Raw genomic sequence first — 22,622 nt, 5'->3', positions numbered from 1 at the left:
TAAAGAAAGAAAAACTTAATAAATAATGAACAGTTATAGAATCATGAAATTTTGTATTATAAATTATTATGAAATCTTCTGTTAAAAATTTAATAAACTCCATTTGTAGATTGTTACTAATATAGTAGTTGTCACTTACTAAACTCACTTTGGGACTTATGTATTTGTGTTCATAAACTGAATAAGCCACTAAAGCATTGTAATATAAATTTAATTTGGCAATGTACTAATAAATATTCATTATTTTGTATTTATTTGATACATTCTTGTTATATTAGACTATTCCAAATATATTAAAACACTAAACAAAAAATTAAGTATAATTTTTAAAATGAATATAAGGTGGTCAAATCAAAGTGGCAAATTTTGATTTTTGAGCAACAAAACTATGACATTTTGCATAATAAAGTAGTCTTAAGTAACAGAAAAGTACTATTTATTTTATAATATTGTATCATAATGATTTCAAATTATGTAAAAGAAAAATATTTTCAATAACTATAAACATTTTAACTTTTATAAATTGAGTAAACAATATTAGTCATTGGAATATATGCAATAAATTAAGAAAAATGAATTTCAAAATGTGGAAATATGCCTTCATTAACCATATTAACCAGTATAGAGAATCTAACAATTTTTTTCCTATGTCGTAGTATGTTATTTAATTATCTTAGTATTTAATGTTTTAATTGTGAATAATGTATAATATTTTATATACCTATAAAAATAATATTCTGATTTATTTACAACATTCACTTAGATATGTATATTATATTATTATAATACTTTATACCTACCAAAATATTCTTGAACAAATAAAATATATTTTTTATTTTAGTGAAGTTGTTTATTAAACCTAGACAATATTGTGAATTCAAATATATCATAATATGTGCTAAGGAGTATTTTAAAAATAAAATAACGAACATATTATTGACTATTCAATGTTTTTATAACTTTATGTCAACATTTTAATATATGCTTAACATTGTATTAAATTTAAACATTTTTATGTTTGTAAAACATTTTAATCTCATTTATATGATTTTAGTTTATATACATTTGTTCTATCATTAGGTAGGTAGGTTACACAAATTATCATGTTATTAAAACATAAAAATAAATTTTGAATTTCATTAAAAATTAAATTATGAATTTTGGGATATATTGTAACTTTTAAGTTAAAGTAAAAATAAATTACCTATATCAATTCAAATATACTTCTATACCACAATTAGTTTAATATTTTCTATAAATGTTTCCGTATTAACATCTATGGTATTTGACATTTGTTAAAATTATATACTATTAATTGTTATTAAGTATACTTATAACTTATAACAAAATAAAATCTTTTAACTTTATGTTTTTAAACTTGAATAAGCTTTTTTATTTGATACAATAAGTGATCTCAGTAAATTATTAATTAATGTGATTATATTTCCTCGATTTTTGGTGGCTAAATAATTATTTTTATTTTCTTTACAGAACATTTGTTTACTAAATATTGAATATTTTTTAAATTATTTAGTCAACATTTACCAATCTTAATATTAGGGATAGGCACAATAGCACAAAGCTTTATTAGGTCATAACTATATTTCTTACTAATAATAACAATAACTTAGTACTTACACACAACACAGGTATTTTTTCAAATTTATACATGTCCATAATATTTACAATAAATAAATTTTATAGGTTAAAGACATTAAGGTCATTGCACTGGGATAAAATATTTAATATATCACCTATGGACTAATGACTAATGACTATACGGTCTGAATGTAAAATATCTCCAACTTAATCCTCAAGCAATATCTAAATTTTCAGAACGCTGTTAATGAGTGTAGAAAATTCTATGTTTTAGTGATAATTATACTAATTATAGTAATATAATTTATATTCAACATTTGTCATTTATAGTATTTATACTTTTTTTAAATAAATACCGGTAGTGTATAATATAGTGTACGAAATTTGGTCAAATATGCGCATGCGTTCCCCCACTTCAAACCGTTTTATCCACCGCGCATTTGATTCTACATTTCTACGTAGATGGAGACAACTGACGAGTGACAAGACTCGAGGGTGGATAGTGGATACTGGATAGTTGATTAACAATATTAACATTCAACTATTCAAGTGACAACTGACGAGTATTCAACAAAGCAACACTTGAACGATTAACATTAACTCAGTAGTCAGTAGTTCAGTACTCACTACTCAGTAACCACTAGCCACTAACCAAACGACAAGCTCTGGAGGATAAATTTTATTAGTGGTGTGGTGGTCTGTTCACTATTGTCGTTTCACGATTCGTTTATACGTGCATCTGATAAAAATACAAAATTGAAAATATCACACAATAATAGGTAATATTATCATGTTTTCATTGATTTAGTTTATGACAATATACTATCATTATTCATTAGGTATCAATGGTATAACTATTACATTATTGTATTAACCACACAATTTACGAAATTTCATTTAAATTATTTGTGTTAAGTATTAACATCAGATTTTTAACAAATACTTTTACTTTTTAGTATTTTTAAATCAATTTTCAATGTAAATAGCAGTAGTTAATTTAAGTGTGATAAATTACAGATTTATGATCTGTAATTATTTTAATTAATCTTTTGTTTATTTAGAAAAATGCTTGACATTGATGGAAAAACTCATGAAATGTTAATAGACAATTACATTTCAAATCTTAAAATAAAGTAAGTGTTAATTACCTAATAACTGTAATAATTAATATTAATCAAAATCAGATTATTAATGTTTAAATTTTCATATGTATTAAATATATTTTAGGAAATGGGAAAGTAATTATGTAATTGCAGAAAAAACTGTTCAGCTTTTTAGGCATTTTATTGATACAATCAATTGGTCAACGACTATGTACGTAATATTTTTAATTAATTGCAGAATTATTTTTTTTAAATTTTTTTTTTATTTATTTTGTATTTAATCCAATAAAATACTTAGTACAAATATAGAATAATATTTTTATTTAAATAAATTAAATATTGAGTTCTTACATAATTTGTTCTACAATATGAACATTCATATTAGTTATTATATTCTAGTAAAGTATATTTTTTTAATTTTTAGAGAATTACTAAATCAATTGAGAGAATATGGATTCCAAATCACGTCAGCATTACCACTACAATTTATTGTTGGTAATATTATCAGACGTATATTAAACATTGTTCGAGAAGAATACACTGCTGCTCGAAAAGTAATTTTTAGTTATAAAATATGTATTAAACAGATATAATTTAGTAACTAATTAATTATGAATATGAATTATATGAAATAAAAATAAAAAACAGAGCTCTGAAGAAGAAATTGATGTACAAGACTCATTACATAAAATAGTTACATCTGAAGATGATTTTGATGACTATAATAGCATTGTCCCTGAACTTAAATTATCAATTTTTGAACATTTAGATGAATTTCAAATAGAGATAGAATCTAGGTAAAAAAAGAAAAATGTATTTAATATATATGTTTTATAGTATGTTAAGTATAATCTTAGTATTTTTTTTTAAGTAATGAAGATATTTCTAAACAAGCGCTTGAACATATTCATTCTAATGAAATTATTCTCACTGTTGGAAAATCATCTGAAGTTGAAATGTTTTTAAAAGAAGCTGCTAAGGATAGAATTTTTGAAGTATTCATAACAGAATGTTCTCCTTTAAATCATGTGAATTCAAGTTAAATTAAACAATTTGAATATTTTATTTGAATTAGTTTGTTTCTAGGGTAGACAATTAGCATTAAATCTCTCAAAACATAAGATTCAGTCAACATTAATTCCAGACTCTACAATGTTTGGCATAATGTCTAGAGTGAACAAAGTAATTATTGGAGTTGATTCTGTTATGGCTAATGGAGGTCTTAGAACATTCAATGGATGTCATGCTGTTGCTTTAGCTGCAGCTCATTACTCTGTTCCGGTAATATTATTTTATTTAATTTTGTTTGTTTATTTATTTTATACTGATTTGGTGAATTGGTTATTTAGGTAATAGTTTTAGCACCAATGTATAAACTGAGTTCACGTTATTTATGTTCATACAACCAGGATGCATTCAATGAATTTGTTTCACCAGCTGGTGTTCTGAATTATTCAGATTCAGTAGTATCAAAAGTTGATGTTTACAATCCTACATATGATTATGTCCCTCCAGAAAATGTCACTCTATTTATTTCAAATAAGTAAATTCCTATCATAAAAATTATTGCTTTAAATATTATTAATTAATTTTTTTTTTTTTATTTAGTGGTGGCCATTCTCCTTCATATGTTTACAGATTGTTATCTGAAATATATCATCCACTTGATTACGATTTATCTGTTCAAAACAAATGAAATATTACTTCTCAATGGTATGTTATTGTGTTAACAGTGAATATTGTATGTTAAAAAAAAAAAAAATAATAACTTATTCGTAAAAAGTAATTAACATTGTATTTGAAATAATTTTGTTCAAATATCAAACTAATGAAATCAAAATTCATATTGAATTTGAAGTAGAATAATAAATAAATCATTAGTCTTTCCATAACTTGAACATTATTTTTTTTAAGTTTTGTTGAGGATTGATATTTAAGCTAAAAATTAAGTAAAATTCTGGTGGTTATTTGGCAATTTGAAACCATATTTTATTTCAAAATAAAATATCAACTCTGCACATTTAAACGTCTATATAACAATGGCAATGCCCAATTTTTTCCAACTTTTCTTAAAGTAAAAAGCTTATATTTGACAACTATGTATCACAACTGAGCATCACCAAGTCGTTAGTGAAAAATGTACAGACCAAGCAAAACTAGTCAGCAAATTTTTTTTTGAATATTGAAAGATTTTATATTCTATATTAGTGTCTCCCAATAGGTGTGAGGTAAAAACTTGTAAACATATTTCTTAAATTATTAATTCTAAAGTTTTCATTTCTGATAAATATAATGTTTATTTAAAATGCTGCACTGGAAAAAAATTGAGAACCACTATTCTAAATCTTCAGTTAATTTTATATTACTATAATATTTTGAATATAATAAAATAAAAATTGCATTGTAAAATACTAAAACTAAGAAATAAGTTTTTGATAATAAAAGAAAAAAAAACCACTATTTTTAATGCATGTATTTATTTTGTTGTATTTATGTTATTACATTTTTTTTTGTTTCTGTGATTTTAATCTTCTTTACTTCATATTCAAGATAATATACTTGCATTAAAAATCTGAAAAAAACAATTAATTAAAATATAAGTTTAAATTATTAAATATGTTGGAAAATATTAACAAGAAAAATATTTTTAAGAAGTGCTACAGCATAAATAGGTAAAATTTAATCTTTTCTATATTAAAATATATTCAAGTGTAAGTAATTTGAAGTTTATGACATTAATAAACATTAAACAAGGCCTAGAAGTATTCATTTAATATTTAAAAAGTATAGCGGATCTAATATACACTTGTTAAATTTAAGAAAATGTACTGGATGTTAACCAATTAATGTTGGGTAGTATTCAGATAACTGTTTGTGGTTCCCACTAAGTTAATATTTGTAAACTTATCAAGTATAATGAGTCATCCCTGCATGCAAGTTAGCTGTCAAATAATTTTTCGAGTTAAACAAAGTATTAAAGGTATACAAATGTATTTAAAAAATCAAAATTAAATTTAACATATTAATGGTTTTTAATTTATAATTGAAACTCAAACAAATTTAAATGTAAAGCTGTAAAGTTATTATTTTAGAACCTATAATAGTGTTATAACTTTTAGTAAAAAATAATATAAAACATAAATAATTATGATTTGTGCTATAAGCATGGCTATATGTAGAGGCGCTAAAAGTTAATTTTGTCTATAACAAATGTAATAGTGAGTGGGTGAGTATAATGTGAAGTATAATGGGAACCTGAGTTCAATTTTCTATATATTTTACTACGTTCAATTATAAATAAAACATGCCCAGATTGTTACTGGCTAAATACTAGGTATTCATTAGTTATACATTACATCTAATACACACAAGTACACAACTGTATTTAATATTTATATTTTGTTATAAAACATCATGTGATTAAATTATATCATTAACTTTGGCATTAATGTTAGGCGATATAGCCCATGGGTAATGAAAAGCTATTTACACTTATACAACATGTAAAAATTAATTGAGAAGATAATATGTTTAGGTATTATTAAATATTTAAAATATTAAACCTTTAAACGATATATATATATATAAGCAGTTGGGCCTTTGCTTTCTCTAATGTGCTTGTTGTACACAGTTAAGTAATTTCTGCTCTATATTGTTTTGAAGAAGAATATTTTTGTTGGTGGGTGTATTGTTTCAAAATAAAATTGTCATAGGTGGTAATTCAAAAAACATAGGTGCCCCTGGCTACGTGAACTGTAAAATATGTATAAGATTAGGTTAAACTATTAAAATTATAATTATATTACAGTTATTGGATAAAATATAATGAAAAGCGCCCCAACTAAATTTTTATTGTGATGATTATATGAATTTTATTGTCTTTATGACTACATTACAAGGCTTGTATCCTACAAATCATAGGGGCTAAGCTCATTAAACTGCGGATTGGTTAGTTGGTTGAATGTATTTTTTTCACAATGATTTATAAGAAAAATAATTAAATAAAATATAAAACATTTACGTTATCGAAGTCTTCTTGCTTCTCTTTCAGATTCGAGGAGTGTAAGTATATCGCCTTCACGGACAGGTCCTTTAACGTTTCTTATGATTTGACGATTTTGTTCGCCAATGAACTCCACTTTAACTTGCGTACACTGACCTTGCGATCCTGTCCTGCCCAAAACCTTCAAAACTCTCGATAATACTACTGGTTTATCCATTTTTTTAAAATCCTGTAACCAACAAATAAACATTAGTTAAAGAATGCAGACTAATTAACAAAAACTATCTTAAATCCTCAGTTGACAAATAAAGTAGAAATATTTGAATTTGAAATTGTTTTAGCAAAAAAACCGAAATCAAAATTCAAAATATTGAAAATATAGACTAGAGATAGAATGATAACCTCAAAACACAATTGTCTGAACCGCACATTTACACGGAACTATAAAAAAATTTATCATTGTTAATTATAAAGATAACAACTCCATAAAACAAAATTAGTGTGACTTGCATTATTCAGTGTTGCCGTTTCAAGAATACCGAATACTACATTTTAGATTCTCAACAAACCTATGAATGTAGTTTCTTTTACAAAATAAAAATGTATCAATGTTTCAATCATGTTTTTAGGCTTGGCTTTTCGTTTTCAACCTAATTTATTCGTCAAAAACGTGTATAACATATCAAGGGTACTGAGTAATTCAAAATATTATATGAAACAATAAATTATGTATTTAACATTAACAGTGATTTATATTAAAATGTATTATTTTATTCTATGTATTTAATGCTCGAATTAAGAAAAATGATGTAGAGAAACTCAATCTAATAGTTTAAAAACTGGGTTCCAAATGCAAAAACCTCATGAAAAGCTTCCCCCTGACCCTTTAATTATACTAGATTTTTTCAAATATTACATTTCTATTGAATATTTTACGTATATATACCAACAGATCTGATTAGTAGTAATAAACATATGAATTTATTTTCACTTAAATATTGAACTATTACAATTAATTGTCACGTAATACAATTATTTTGTAATTACAGTATAATTAACTATTTAAATCCATATTTAATGAACAATTAATATGGGCATTAGATTACGCTATCTCCCCATTTCATTAAAAATAATAGTTGGGATACGCAAATAAAAAATAAAATAGTAAAGTAGCTCTGCCCCCTGCACACCATTCCAATTCGAGTTCTGATTACTTATATTATATTCAAAAATATAATAAAAAATAATAATTTATATGTTTAAGATTACACTGAAAATCGTGGTAAACATTAGTAAATATGAAGTAGCTATTAGACATAAATATTAATAATATATAAATTGTTTTACACACTTCACACTAACATTAAAAAAAATTATCCGGCGTATGGCTTAGGCAAAATAGATACATTACTGCAGTAATCTGTTGTCAATAATTATATAGATTTTAACTCACTGAAAAAATGTGGTCAGCATAAACCAAAAGTTGTCGTACCTATCTTGCCTTAATTACCTAAATTTCAATATATCAGAAACATATGTATGCGAGAAAGTAAAATAAACTACATTATATAGTCGAAATGAGTACAGGTAAAACATGTTTCGATATTGTGTAAAAAATCAAATTCATCGTTTTAGTATTTAATTTCATGGTGAAAAATTTAAATTATCTGTGGATATCTGTCTTTCCTGATTACTTTTAAAAATATCATGAATACTTCATTTTTAGCCTTTCAAAGTGTCAACTAAATCCAACCTATTACCTTCAATGAGACAAAATATTTTGAAAATTTTACTATTTATAAAAAATGATAATGTAAATACTTACCTAATGACAATATCGAGTTCTGCGGTTATTCATTCAGTACTGAATTATAGCAAAATAATTAAATAAATTAAGTCAAAAACTGATACGTTTAAAAAATCCAATTTTTCTTTCTTTTTTTGGTTGTTTTTTCCGATTATTAAAAAAAGTTATCTTTTCAAAGTTGATCTCTCCAAAGTACAAACTTGATCTAATTATTTATCAAAAATCATCCTTCAAAGTTGGGAATTGAAGCATTTTTATTAATAACTCATTGTGTATATAGACATAAAAAAAACCAGACATTTTATCTAAAAATGTTAAGTGTTATATTTTTAATATATGGTCCACTCACTGGGAAAATTTTCCTGTGGATTTTGAATCGAAAAATAGAAATATTTCACCCGATATTTTTAAAAAAACTTGTTCAATAACCTAAATTTACATAAATTTTATATCCAATTTAAATGTTTACGTATGAATTACATTTTATTATCAAATCACTCATTCTAGCTTAAATGATTTATCACTCTGTACATTTTATTTAAATGAAAACGTCTGTGATATACACTATATTTTATTTTTTTGTCCTGATCTATAGATCAAACGCCTAATTTTTATAAAATTCTAAATATTTCTTCCAACCTCGATTCCATTTTAATATAATTCTGAACTTGCTATAAAACTTGAGAAAATTTTTACTTTAAAGACTTGCTGTATCTTCATATATTATACTGATTAATATTATTACATTTAATATGTAATAGTTGAGTTATCATAGTTGTATACTAGTTATTAGTAATAATAAAAATAAAAATGTTACTTTTTTAAATTATACAAAGCATGTGCCAATTTGAGTAATTTTGGTAAATATTATTAAACTTATATCATAATAATTTTAGATTTAAACAGTGTGTTTCTAAAGTTTGTTCCGATCCTTTTAAGGATTGTAATTAATAATTATACATTCTTAAACAAGACAACAAGAAATTGATTAGCTTTTAATGCTGTTTCAACAATATTTTTTAATGGTGAAAGAATTTTAAATAAAAAAATAAACATCTACTTTAATTTTTGCTTTTTCCTCCATGTTATATGATAAAAAAAACTATTTAGATATATATATATCATGTTTATGTCATAAAGTAGTAACTAAAGTCAAAATGATTGTAGACAGAGGAGCATAGTACATAGATATTAGATAACTAATAATAATAATATGATCTTTTATGATATTTATATTTTATATATTTTACAAGAATCAAGGAATTAATTGTACTTATAAAATTATTTTGATAAATTATTGATTTTTACTCTTGTGTTTATTCTTACATAATTTTGTTTGAATCAAACTAATATTCAAATTATCCATTGTTCATTAATATCTATGATTATTTTTTCTACTTGCCCTTCAATACATTACTAATAATTAAATTTTTTCACTACACTTCATGTAGTGTCTTGAAAAATGGCTTCATATTGTACGAACATTTACCTACTACATTGTTAAGTATGATAATTAATATTTTTTATTTATGTAGATGATGCAGTTTTTCGAAGAAAAATTACAGAAGCTGTAAGCACAGATGAACGAAATAGACCAAATGAAAATAAAAGAGGACGGTGGGATCAACCTGATGCCCAGAAAATTAATTCTGATGATCAATGGGAAAGAATAGTTGAACGAGCTAGAAATCTAAGAAGGTTTTTACCATAAGTCATAATTATAATTTTTTTACTACAAAATGTTCAATTTTAACTTATATATTATGCTAACTATTATTGTATTATTTTCAGTGACTTGCAATTTACTGACATACATGGAGATAAACCACCATCCTTAATAGACTTGCCTATTGATGCAAATATTTCTTCCAATAAACCTCCTGTACCAGTTAGAACATCTCCTTTATGGAATGAAATAATGCCTCAATTTAACCCATTTAATTTAATTAACCCATTAAATGTTATGGATTCTGCAATGTTTATGGGACAAGTTAGTATAAAATTATATCTTTTAAAAGATAGTACCTATTTCATGAGTAATTTTTTTAGTATGGTGTCATGGGTGGAATGCTAACTCCTTCTTCAATGATTGTTAATCATGCAACACCAAGAGTGCCAGATTCCAATGTTATTCAGACAGACAAACGCATTATACAATTAGAACTGTGTACATTATACCCACCTCCTGCAAACGCTCCTACGCCTACTTCTAGAGAAAGGCCACCAGGCTGTCGAACCGTATTTGTTGGTGGTTTACCAGATAGTATTACTGAAGACATTATGAAATCAATTTTTACCAATTATGGAGAAATATTGACAATTCGTTTAAGTAATAGAAAATTTTGTCATATACGTTTTGAGAATGAATGCTCGGTTGACCTTGCATTAGAACTCTCAGGTAAAACAACTAATTTGCATTAATTGATTATTTTTTAGGCTTTGGCATCAATGAATATTTATTCTTTCTTTTTAATTATATATTATATTCATTAAATTCTTTATGACTATAAATATTAATGATTATATACTTATTATTCCTAGGATATCGATTAGTGATGAAAGGTCAAGAGCTGGTATCTGCATCACGTTTACATGTAGATTATGCTCAAGCCCGTGATGATCAGTATGAATGGGAAATGAAAAAAAGACATTTAATGCGTGAAGAAAGGCGTTTACAACAAACTCGGTCAAATCCTCCTCCATCTCCTCCTTTAATACCACATTTTACTGAAGCTAAAGCTTTATCTGTTAGTGAAGAAATTAAGGGTAATTACTTAATAAGATTTTATAGTTGATTAAAATTTTTATTATTAATACTTATATTTATTATTTTATAGCTGATACATCATTTTTAAATGCTGTACAAGTAGTTATTACATGGTTAGAACGAGGAGACTGTAACAAACGTAATGTTAATATATTTTATTCAATAATTCAATCAACCAATTCTCATGTGAGGCGTTTACTATCAGAAAAAAACCAATTTGAAGAAGAACTACAAAATCTAAAAGACCTTACTAAACGTCGCATGCAAGCAATTTTATTACAATGTAAGTATTCTCTTATTATTTTAATAATATACTAGTATATTTTGGGTGTAAGAGAACTTCTAACCATTGACCTTGTTGGAACAACGACTGATGACAAGAGTCAAAACTAAGAAGAAAAAGTAAATAACAGCCTGTAACAAGCTAAAAAAAAAACAATTACAATAAGAGCTATTTTTAGTTGCATGACAGGTTTCATAATTTTCTTTTTTTTATAATAATTAGATTCAGGTATTTGGTTTTTTTTTATTTGGTTCAGCTTAAAATATTCAAGGTTCACATTACAAATATTATGATTTCATATTGTGCATTTAAAAAGGTTAGTATTGCTTATGACTGAAAAATAAAATTTAGTACATCTATGATATTAAAGTAATGATGAATATAAATACATTGATTTAATTAAGACACAAAATAACTATAGTTGTTGAATTAAGGTTTGTGAATAATGGATATTGGAACTACATTTTTGTAGTCTATTTCCATACAATTTGAAAAAAATTATATACGTATATTTCAGAAACTATTGTTATACTCCCCAATTATTAAAGGTAAGTATGATATGGGGTCAAAGGTTTTAATTATGTTAAGGTATTTTGATGGTGGTAAGAAAATTATTTATATATTAAGTATTCCAATTTTATCCACATTATTCTTATAATTTTCTATTCTATGATGACTTTTTTTAAAAGACATGCAAGTTATTTATTACATAAACATTTTTCTTGTAATGTAAATTTAAAGATAAAAAAATAAGATAATAAAAATGTATCTAGATAGTGATTAATAAATTATTTTACTTTTTAAGTAAATTTTCTAGTTTGTTAAAATCTAAATTTTTTCAAAAAATAAATAATTTCTATACCTTTAATATTAATTGTTAAAATTATGATGAATGTTATTAATTTTCTAAACATAGTTGATTGATATAAATTATTAACAAAATTACTGTATATATTCATTTTTAAACAAAATTGATTACAATACTATGGCGTAATATATTTTAAATTCAACAAGTAACAACTAAAGATATCTGATTCATAAAAACCTTCTCTTTTTTTTCTTAATATGTTAACCGCCTGTGTTATTGTCCTTGTATAAAGTCACCCAGATCGAGAAAGTGTTTACTTCTGCGTCACACAAGAAGGTTTGGGATCATTTCACAAAGGCGCAGCGAAAGAACATTGAGACATGGAAGAAGCAGGCAATGGTAGGTTTTATGCTAACTAAAACAGACAAACACTGAAATAAAATAGCTTTTGCTTAATTTAGTTAGCTAAAATGTATACTGCCTATCTATAATAAAATATGAATATTGTTTATTTACAATTCATACTAAACACTTAACTATTATAATATGTTGTTTACATAATAGCTGTCGCTTAAAATATATAAGTATTATTACATTATTAATTTATTGTGTGATGAAATGAATTATTTTGCAGTTATTATTCATATTAATGCATGATAATATAAAATATAAAATATTTTTCATTTGCATGTCTTTGTAAACTGTGTGCTGTAATATTTTACGAGTATTATTAACAGGAATTTGTATTGTACCAAATAATTTAGGTAGGTGTTATATTTTATTTGTTTACCTTGAGTTTTTTATTATTGATGTGGAAATTAGGGATCGCGCGTAATATATATCTTTACCTACAAATTTGTAATGTACCTGCTACAACAAAAGTATATACATAAAATCCATTAATTTTTTTCTAATATTTTATATTTAAATTATTTAATTAATTATTTTAAATATTTAGGCTCTATCCAAATTGGGTATTGATGATGAAGATGAAATGATTGGTGGAGATGAAATGGATCTATCTGATGATGAAAGCAATTTGAAAAAGACAAAAACAAAAACTGATCCTATACAGTTACAGGTTATTTGCATTTTATTATAAATATTATTTTATAAGTATAATGTGTATAAATTATGTTTCATTATAATTATTTGCTAGTCATTATACATTTACCTACATATTTTTCTTTATAGGATGAAAATGATCATCTAAAATGTGAATTGGAAGCTTATAAAAATGAAATTGGAATGATGAAAGCAAGTTTACAAACTTCTGATCAAAAAGATATTCAAATAAATTATCTACAACAACAGTTATTATCTACTCGGCAGGTAAATATATCTATATAATTATTTTAAATGTAGGTACATTTATTTTCCTTTTTAGTAAAACAAATACTTTTATTTTATTTAAATATAGTTTGTATGCAAAATTTTCAAATTATATATTCTATTAGAAACGAAGAAGTTTTATTTTTTATAAGTTTTATATTATAATACTTACCAAATTACAAAGATTTATGTTTAATTTTTTTTATTATTTATTTCTATTGACCTTATTTTTTTATAAAAATTTTTCTTTCTAATTTAATATTTATTAGGGTTTAGTAATTCATATTATTTAGTAATTAGTATTTCATTTGCTAATTGAATAATAATTATTTTATATACATTTTTAACCTTTTTAAAAATAATAATTAAATATTTATAAAAAGAATATGTTTTATTCATTTTTAAAATCTGTGTTGATAGGTTTTTTACAGTAAAAATTATGTATTAATATATGATCTTTAAGCATAATCAAATTATTATTTAATAGGAGTTAAATGTTCTTACTGAAAAATGTTCCGATGCTCAAAAGTCCAATTCAAGTTCAATTGATAATCAGTTAATATTAAGCAATAAAACACAAGAAATGAACAATGGATCAAATCATTTTTCTGATCATCAAATAAAATTACTTGGTAGGTAAAAATTTTAACTTAAAGAATATTATTAATAATCTGCATTTTAAACCCTATCAAGTTAAGAAATACTTGGAAGTAACTTCCGAGGGTTGGTTATGTAACAACAAAGTTATCCATATATTCACTTGCCATCAAATGAATCCATAATGAGCATGGTAGAATTCTAAGTATAGTTCTTAGCTTGAATAGAGTGTTTAATGTAAAATTGACTGTAAATTGAAAATCAAAGTTCATATTTTGAAAATAAATTCTTTTTAAAAATACTAATTTAAGGTTGAATTGTTGCTTTGATCAATGTATGACTGATAATGACTTCATTTTTTATAAAAAACAATAGAGGTCGGTTTTTAAACCCTGAAATATCTTTAACCAAGGATAACAAACCTATGATATGCATAATTGTCCAATGGAATATAATTTGTAGGAATTTTTTAGGTTTAACAAGACAAATAAGGGTCATCAAATTAGTTAAAAGAAAATTAGAATTCAACCTAAATATTTTATTTTACAGAAAGGTTTGCCATCTCCATGTTAAACTTTTAACATTTTAAACAATTAATTTTAAGAAAAATTTAAGTTCAACTTCAAATATCATAAACAGTTTGAATAGTTTTAGCATAAATTATTCTTTCAAGTTTAAAATATTCTAATATGACGCAAATTAATTTTGTTTTTTTTTTTTTTTGTTAAATGTGAACATTGTTTAATTACAACTTAACAACTTTATAAATATTTAAATTATTTTATTTTTTATTTGTTTATGATTTGACTAAGTTTGAATAATATTCATCTTAAATTTGAACAATTTAAAAATTTAAATTTGATTCATCTTCAAAAAATATTTTTATCTAAATGATTATTTTTATGTAAAATGTATTTTATTGGTGTATAGGTCATATTGCAATATATTTAAGTATTCATCCTTTTGGAACAAGTGTTGAAAGTGTTGTAAACTATATCAAAAATATTGATAAAAACGTTACTTCTCAACAAATAGAAAATCTTCTAGTCACCAACCAAATATTATTTGAAAATTTTCAACATGAAGATATATCTCTTTGGAAATTAGTCAATTTTAGTTAACTATGATATTATAAAGTACTTGTTTATTTTAATTTGTAATAATTTGTTGTTTTTGCATTTGTGTTTTAAATAATTTATATGAAAAAGTTGCTTATAATTTGTAATGTATTCTTTTAGTTATTATTAACTTCCTTTTTAATCACAATTATTTTCTTCAATCTAATTATAAAAACATAATACGACTAATTTATATTGTTATTTAACATAATATTATGCTAATTATTATCTTTTTCTTCATACTGACATTGTAAAATTAAATTATTTCTACGAAACATTTTAATATATAATTATTAATTACTTTGTATTAAATTGATTATTTGTCCACTCTTTTATTTTATTAAATTGTATACAATATACTTTAATATAACTAGTATTATTTATCTTGTAGTGTTCTTATAAGTATTAATAATTCAGAGTTTTGGTTCAAACATGAATTTATATGCTTTATCATAACCTAGTTTTAGAATTTAGCACCTAGTATATATCATTATTCATTAATATTTGATATGTAAACTGATTTTGAGTTAAAAAGTTAAACCATTTTTGTATTTGCATCACTTAAATTATATTAATGTGAAATTACAATAAATATAAATATTATAAATTGTTCAGTTCAATCATGATGATATTATTAGATTAATTATTCTTATAGTGGCTCATTACAACTTAAAATAAATTTATTAGTAATGCCTATCATTGAATGTTTAGCATTCTCGATCTAGGCGCTTCATATATATCGAGTTTGTTAGATGTGATATTAGTGATATAACTTTCTAGCACAGTTAGCCGTACTTCTTTGCATTAGTAGGTACATCATCAATATTAAACATTTCACAAACAAATATAGGTAAGTATGAAACTAATTTTTTTTTTTTTTTGATATACCTGTTTATCTTTTTTAAAATTAATATTATTTTTATGACTATTAAAATTATTGAGATTATATATTTAAATATTTTTACTTATGTGTAAAAATAGGTTTTATTTTATACTATAACTGGATATGGTAAAACTGAAATTTGGTTTAAGTGCAATTTCAAATCCAAATCCAATATTTTAGAATAGGTACTCATAAATTATGATGGTGAGAGTCAGAACTGATAGGCTACACTACATTGAGTATTTGAATCTATACATTTATTTAGCTACTTGTTATTTATTAATTTAATTATACAAGCATAAAATATAAATTAATTTATTCTGTGATATAATTAAGCATAGTGGTCGGGGTGATTGTCCAAAAATGATTATTTTGACATATTGATATTATTTGGTTATGGTTGTGACAATTATTAGTTATGAATTAAGACTATTGTAACGTTCCTTGTATAAACAACTGTATTTTGAAGTGTGCAGTAGTTTGCACTATAATAAATTAGTAGGTATTTAGTTAGAACATTTTTCTAAATGTATATTTAATTTAGAACAACTTTATAGTCCAGATAATAAAATTCTGAAAAACTGTCTTTAAAGTGCTCGGTCTAACACTAACAAATCACATCTAAAAAGTCCCATTCTTGCCTTTTGGGCTCTTCTATTTATAAATATAGGTCTTTTCCCCATTACTCTTGGTGTAAACCTTTCTGGTCAAGCGATTTGCACCATGGTTTGTGCGCCCCCAAATGTATGTGTACGTGCGATGATCCCACTATTTTATGGCGCCCAGATGACCCACCTAAATAAATACCGGACGACGATACCTAATATTTAAATCCTTTAGATTATAATAATTATGCTCAGATGCATCTATCTGGATTCTGGTTAAAACTATTGCGTAGTTGTTTGCGCCAAAAGAGTTGCATTATTCCAGTATACCTAAATCATTTCTTATACGATTCTATGACGTACATTGATGAGTAGGTACAGGGCATACCAATTACCAGGCAATGGACATATCTATAAATTTATGCAATATAATAATTAATATCGTTGTACTTTACTCCGGACTTCCCCTTGTTGTATATTGGATTTAACTGGAATGCGTAAGTCGCAGACTATGATATCTTTGTTGTATTGCTATTGCGTATAGGATATCAGAGAACGTTACACTTAAGCCCAAGGAAAATAGTTCATGATATTAAATTATCATTTACTGTCTGCGATCCGTGCTTTACCATTTTTATTAATAAATGGTATTTAATATTTATTATAGCTGCTTTTAAAGTCATTACCACGTAACCGCAGCACGTTCATTACAATATTTTGTACTCCATGATTAGAAATTAAAAAGGAGGTATGTACCTAAAAAAATAAAATGCTACAATACTTATTTTTCTTATAATGATAACGTGGTTATCACTTATCGTTGATAAACCACGTGAATCTTATTCTCGAACTCACTGCTCATTGTTCTCTGTTCAATATTCATGTTTTCATGATTTCATATTTTATAACTGTATCACATATTATAATATAGTCATTAGTTTGAATTCTCATACGTATTAATTCTTTTCAAACTTAAATTTAACTATTATATTAGCGATGAAAACAAAAAAAAAAGGAGGAAGAAGATTGAAACGAGATTGGCGAAGGAAAATTGACGTGACTGATGTTGACACGTATCTAGATGAGAAAAGACTCGAAGAACGATTAGGGTATGTAAGACACAAGGGCGAAAGGATACCATATTAATGAAATTATATTATTTGAAATCCTCATAAATCATTTATTTTAAATTTATTTCTTTCATAAAGAGATCCATTCAGTGAAAAAAAAGACGAAGAGTTGTTTCATATTGATACAAGTGGAAAGAAAAAAAAATCTTTAAAGCCTAAAAAGAAATCTTTGAACGCGCCTTTAAAATGTCTATCAAGCTTACAATCAACATCTGCTGTTCCACCACTTGCTCAAAGGTAAACTTGAAATTACAACAAAAAATATCTTGGATTGGGTTATAGCTTATTACATCTCAAAACATTTTATGGTTTTAAAAAAAATTCCTTGTTATTGAAATTAATTTAAATATGTATGTAGCTAAATTTTTTTAATTAATAAATAAAATATATAAATTAAGCATTGTTACACTCATAAATTGCCTCATATTATTTTTCATTAAAAAAAAAATTATTTTATTAGTTTTTATTAAAATGTTAAGATAAAAATATCTAAATTAAATTATTTGAAATTTTTATATTTAGAAATGTTAAAAAATACAAAAAGATCAATAAAAAGGATGAAGATTTTGACAAGAACATTAAACCATTAAGGAAAGCTATTGTTAAGAAAAAAGAAGCAAAGGAATTAAATAAAATTTTAAAGTCTAAAGTTAAAACATTACAGCTAAAAGAAAATTCATCTAAAGATGTCTTTGATAAAGATTTATGGACAAGTTATAGAGGTATGTTTATTACATTTTACAAACCTAATTAAATGAATTTTGATAATATATAAGTATATTTATATATATTTTTGTATTTTAATAGAACCAGGACAAAGAAAAGAAAAACTTATAAAAAATGTTATTAAATGGTTGCCAAGTGAAGTATTAAACCATAATGCTAAAGTTCTTCCAAAATTAAGTAATAAAAAAATGTCTCATCCAAGTCAAAGTACATGCAGTGTTGAAGATATGAAATGTCCGCATCCGGGTCTTTCATACAATCCCACAATTGAGGATCATGTTTCACTATTGAATAATATTGCTGAAAAAGAAACAGAGTTGATAAAGCATGAAGCTCATATCAATAGAGTTACACGAAACTTATTCAAACAAGTCTCTAAAGATAAACATGAAGTAATTTTATTTTATAAAATTAATATTTTAATATTTAAATAGTATGATTGTATTAATTTGTTAACTTTTTTTTAGCAAATGATAATTGAAGAATTAACTGAAGGTCTACCTGGCTTTACAGATAATTCAGTTAAAGAAGTAATTGAAGACACTTCTGAGTTTAAAGCTATTAATCCACCAACTACAAGGGATAATCAAAAGACCACTAAAAAACGTAAGATTCAGAGGCGATTACGTAATGAAGAAAGACAACGTATGAATACTAAAATTGAAAAGAAAAAAATTTCAGATCTTTATAGGTAGGTTTTTCATATATATCCAAATTTATAAACAAAAATTGGTAAATTGTTAAATAATACTATTCTGTACATTTTTATATTTAGATTACGTTATATTAACGAAGAATTGGATGAATTGGAAAATTCAACTAATAAAAAAAAGCTTAAACGATTACAAAAAAGACAAATAAATAATGTTAGCACCAGGCGTCTAGGAACCAACAAGTTTACAGAATCGCTAGACGCTTTTGCATTACCAAAAGATTTAAAAGGTACTCTCAGGGAAACTGAACCTCAAGGAAATATATTCAAAGACTGTTTTGAAAGTTTACAAAAGCGTAATATATTATCAGTTGGTAAAAAACAACTTAAGTAAGTCAACAAACTTATTCAGAATTAAAAATTTTGAAAATTTACATGAAATATTGATAATTTAATACTTCACTAACATTCAATGGACATGTTATTGGACATTAAATCATGTTAAAGGGACCATTAGGACACCATTGATTTATTAAATGTTTAGTGATCGTTGATAGTGTTAAAAATTTATCTATTATTTATCATTTAATTAACTGTTATTATTATTTTTATTTTTTAGGATTAATAAGAAAAAGGTACAAGCATTTATGGATCCTGCTTTTAAAGTAACACCAGACATGTTGGCAAAGTATAGCGTATAATTTAATGATTTATTATTGATGAAGAAATAATAATATATTTTTAGCGTCATAATTCATTATTATTATATTGAAAGTTAAAATCTTGCATACATAAGTATTTTATTTAAATATATTGGTTATAACTACTAATAAAGGTTTTCCTTACTGTTCTTTATTTGATGTACAGTAGTTGATTTTTATTCCAGACAAATCAGGCAGAATAGTTTTTTTATCGTTATGTGATTTAGTGTTTTAATTTGTCTAGATTATCCAATGAACAAATTAAATGATGTCTACTGTATAATACAATAGTGTATTTTACCAATCTTTTCTAGCTAAAATAAATGAATTTTAACTATTTTCAAGGTGATATAAAATTGTGTAAAAGATTGGGAATATAATACATAGTATAATACTTATTATACTATAATTTAGTCTGTTTAACTATATGTACTAAAAGTGTATGAAATATTTATGTATTTATGAACTAATTTATCATTCAATTTTTGATTAAAAATGTACTAAATATGAATATGCTAAAAAAAATATTCTTATTTATTAAGTTGAAACAAGTTTAAAATTATATTAAATAAAAATAAAATAAATAATTAAAATTATTGTAAAAAAAAATATTTGAACTTGTACAACTCATTGCATTGTACATTATATTTTGCATAAATAATGAGAAAAAACAAGTTCCTACTTTGATATTTTAATAGCACTAAAAAGCTCTAACTATATTCTATGGTATCTATATGTAATAGGTTTTGTTGATTCTTTTCTGTTTACCCTTAACAAAGAAAAATGTTCAGACCTGACATATAAATTTAAATTACCAATTTAAAAATTAACATTTATGAATTCTCTACAATAAAGAAATTGTTTTCATACAATGAACCTTCCAAAAAATTACATTTTGCCAAATCTTTGAGGAGACCATAATTTAAATAGTACAACTAACTCGGTGTATTAATTCAAATGCTAATAAGTCACCCATGATGGATATTATATAGTAACAAATTATTAGATTTTTACCTAAAATTTCAAGGTTTTTTTTTAATTCAAAATATCTTAAAAATACTTTGTACTTAGTGTTCTACTTTCTTATTTATTGCATTTGATAGAATTGAAGTAAAGTTTAATGGTCAATTACTCCTATACAGTTTAAACAGATTATTCCTTTTAGGGATAATAATAATTTTTTTCATAACTTTGGAAATGTTTAGGTACCTTTATTTCCAATAAATGAACAAAACTAATTATTGAAGATGGTTAACAAGTTGATAGTTTTCTTGTTAACTTTTGTAAACTTATATATTTTTTATTATAATTTTACTATACACTACTACATTTTTGATTTAATTTAGAATAATTATTTATATAATAATTTTTTTTTTTTTGCTATTTTATAGTATTAACAGAAAGATAAAATTAAATTTGAAGGTTATGAGTTAATATATGATAAAAAAATATATTGTTATAATTAAATAAATACAATATGTTCTTAGAAAATTTTATTAAACCTACTCTAATACTAAAAGTAAAATAACTTTTATTTTGATCACTGAATATATTTATCAATATTAAGAATTGCTAATTTATAAAACAGTTCCTGTATCATATTGCATCTTAGATGATTTGTTCGAACTCGGTATCTTTTTAATTGCCCGCCGGTTCAGAAGAACGTACATCTTCCCTCCCGCCGCCACAAAACTCCGCTATCGTCTCATAATTATCTTATGTGCGATATAATCGTCGCGAGACCGATATGGATCCGGCTGGTTTTGCCCGTCGACCTTTTAATATAATATAATATAATACTATACGTCGTCAGTGTGTCTTTTTGCAACCACCGGACGGTACATATCTGTGTGTGTGCCCCGTCGCCTGCATGCGTGTTGCGACGTAAAACCTTTTTTTGGAAGGCAACCTAGTTGGTTGTTCCTTCACATTGTTTTCTTATATATATAATTTTGTGCGTGTCGCTGTGTGCCGCCGCTATAAACCTTGGTGGTTTTTTTTTTTTTTGGTTGTACCATATACGTGACGGACTTCATCGTTTGGACCAGCATCATCCGTCAGTGGACTAACGATCATATTTTCATATCCGGAAGAAAGTGCGGAATTTACCAGGTCGTCCTTTTGGTTGTCTATACTTCATATTTCTTAATATTATTGTGTATCACGTTACGTGAATCTAATTATATACTGTTTCCCCTTTTTTATTTTTATCTATATATAATATGTGTGTTTACGATATTTCGATAATTTTTTTGGGCGCCCTTTTTTAATCAATTATTATATTAATCATTGTGGTGAAATATATGTTTTTTATTACCCTGTATTTTTATAATTGTATATATTATACTGCTTAGAGTAACCCCTTTTATCCTCAGCACACCGCGAGTCGTGGCAGCAAACGGCTCATAATTGTACGTGCTGTCCCGGCGCGACATGATTGTTAATTCTTCTTATTGCAGAGAATGATTATTCGTAAGTAAAAAAACTGGTGGAAGCAATTAGATCATT

The 22,622-nt window shown here is 24.7% G+C and overlaps 4 protein-coding genes across 6 annotated transcripts; 3 read left to right on the top strand and 1 right to left on the bottom strand.

Moving 5' to 3' along the window:
- The first annotated feature begins 2,047 nt into the window (after positions 1-2,047).
- Positions 2,048-4,472, top strand: LOC112593692 (translation initiation factor eIF-2B subunit beta). The gene is made up of 9 exons (XM_025338200.1): positions 2,048-2,378; positions 2,661-2,732; positions 2,827-2,913; positions 3,127-3,256; positions 3,351-3,499; positions 3,574-3,730; positions 3,789-3,983; positions 4,052-4,245; positions 4,311-4,472. The coding sequence occupies exons 2-9, from the start codon at positions 2,665-2,667 to the stop codon at positions 4,396-4,398; spliced, it is 1,068 nt and encodes a 355-aa protein (XP_025193985.1). The 5' UTR covers positions 2,048-2,378; positions 2,661-2,664; the 3' UTR covers positions 4,399-4,472.
- A 688-nt stretch (positions 4,473-5,160) lies between these two features.
- LOC112593691 (40S ribosomal protein S28) lies at positions 5,161-7,136 on the bottom strand. 3 transcript variants are annotated; one of them, XM_025338199.1, is made up of 3 exons: positions 6,996-7,136; positions 6,724-6,931; positions 5,161-5,274 (listed from the first exon to the last, which is right to left on the bottom strand). In XM_025338199.1, the coding sequence occupies exon 2, from the start codon at positions 6,920-6,922 to the stop codon at positions 6,725-6,727; it is 198 nt and encodes a 65-aa protein (XP_025193984.1). In that variant the 5' UTR covers positions 6,923-6,931; positions 6,996-7,136; the 3' UTR covers positions 5,161-5,274; position 6,724. The 3 variants fall into 3 exon arrangements, with proteins under 3 accessions (XP_025193984.1, XP_025193983.1, XP_025193982.1); XM_025338198.1 differs by having other exon boundaries at positions 6,724-6,928; positions 6,993-7,135; XM_025338197.1 differs by having other exon boundaries at positions 6,724-6,934; positions 6,999-7,135.
- A 2,737-nt stretch (positions 7,137-9,873) lies between these two features.
- LOC112593768 (ecto-NOX disulfide-thiol exchanger 2) lies at positions 9,874-15,449 on the top strand. Its single transcript, XM_025338309.1, has 11 exons — positions 9,874-9,987; positions 10,048-10,210; positions 10,304-10,502; positions 10,562-10,910; positions 11,054-11,278; positions 11,350-11,562; positions 12,663-12,769; positions 13,329-13,451; positions 13,565-13,702; positions 14,190-14,334; positions 15,230-15,449. Exons 1-11 carry the CDS (start codon positions 9,975-9,977, stop codon positions 15,418-15,420), a joined length of 1,866 nt encoding a protein of 621 aa, XP_025194094.1. The 5' UTR covers positions 9,874-9,974; the 3' UTR covers positions 15,421-15,449.
- Positions 15,450-17,743: 2,294 nt separating this feature from the next.
- Positions 17,744-20,273, top strand: LOC112593611 (ribosome biogenesis protein NOP53). The gene is made up of 7 exons (XM_025338095.1): positions 17,744-18,014; positions 18,114-18,272; positions 18,558-18,757; positions 18,843-19,153; positions 19,229-19,452; positions 19,537-19,803; positions 20,033-20,273. Exons 1-7 carry the CDS (start codon positions 17,902-17,904, stop codon positions 20,112-20,114), a joined length of 1,356 nt encoding a protein of 451 aa, XP_025193880.1. The 5' UTR covers positions 17,744-17,901; the 3' UTR covers positions 20,115-20,273.
- The last annotated feature ends 2,349 nt before the right edge of the window (positions 20,274-22,622 follow it).

Source organism: Melanaphis sacchari, unplaced genomic scaffold (assembly GCF_002803265.2).
Source record: "Melanaphis sacchari strain LSU unplaced genomic scaffold, SCAv2.0 Contig20_pilon_pilon, whole genome shotgun sequence".
Lineage (NCBI taxonomy): Eukaryota > Metazoa > Arthropoda > Insecta > Hemiptera > Aphididae > Melanaphis > Melanaphis sacchari.
The sequence above is the reverse complement of the archived record's forward strand: the minus strand, read 5'-3'. Positions and strand labels throughout refer to the sequence as shown.

Bases quoted from the DNA above. Each gene is read 5' to 3' on its own strand.
- LOC112593692 (XM_025338200.1), top strand. From the start codon at position 2,665: ATGCTTGACATTGATGGAAAAACTCATGAAATGTTAATAGACAATTAC. The intron at 3,257-3,350 runs GTAATTTTTAGT...AATAAAAAACAG, and splicing joins AATACACTGCTGCTCGAAAA to AGCTCTGAAGAAGAAATTGA. The intron at 3,731-3,788 runs GTGAATTCAAGT...GTTTGTTTCTAG, and splicing joins AATGTTCTCCTTTAAATCAT to GGTAGACAATTAGCATTAAA.
- LOC112593691 (XM_025338199.1), bottom strand. From the start codon at position 6,922: ATGGATAAACCAGTAGTATTATCGAGAGTTTTGAAGGTTTTGGGCAGG.
- LOC112593768 (XM_025338309.1), top strand. The intron at 10,911-11,053 runs GTAAAACAACTA...TATTATTCCTAG, and splicing joins CCTTGCATTAGAACTCTCAG to GATATCGATTAGTGATGAAA. The intron at 14,335-15,229 runs GTAGGTAAAAAT...ATTGGTGTATAG, and splicing joins TCATCAAATAAAATTACTTG to GTCATATTGCAATATATTTA.
- LOC112593611 (XM_025338095.1), top strand. From the start codon at position 17,902: ATGAAAACAAAAAAAAAAGGAGGAAGAAGATTGAAACGAGATTGGCGA. The intron at 19,154-19,228 runs GTAATTTTATTT...ACTTTTTTTTAG, and splicing joins TCTCTAAAGATAAACATGAA to CAAATGATAATTGAAGAATT. The intron at 19,453-19,536 runs GTAGGTTTTTCA...TTTTATATTTAG, and splicing joins AAAATTTCAGATCTTTATAG to ATTACGTTATATTAACGAAG.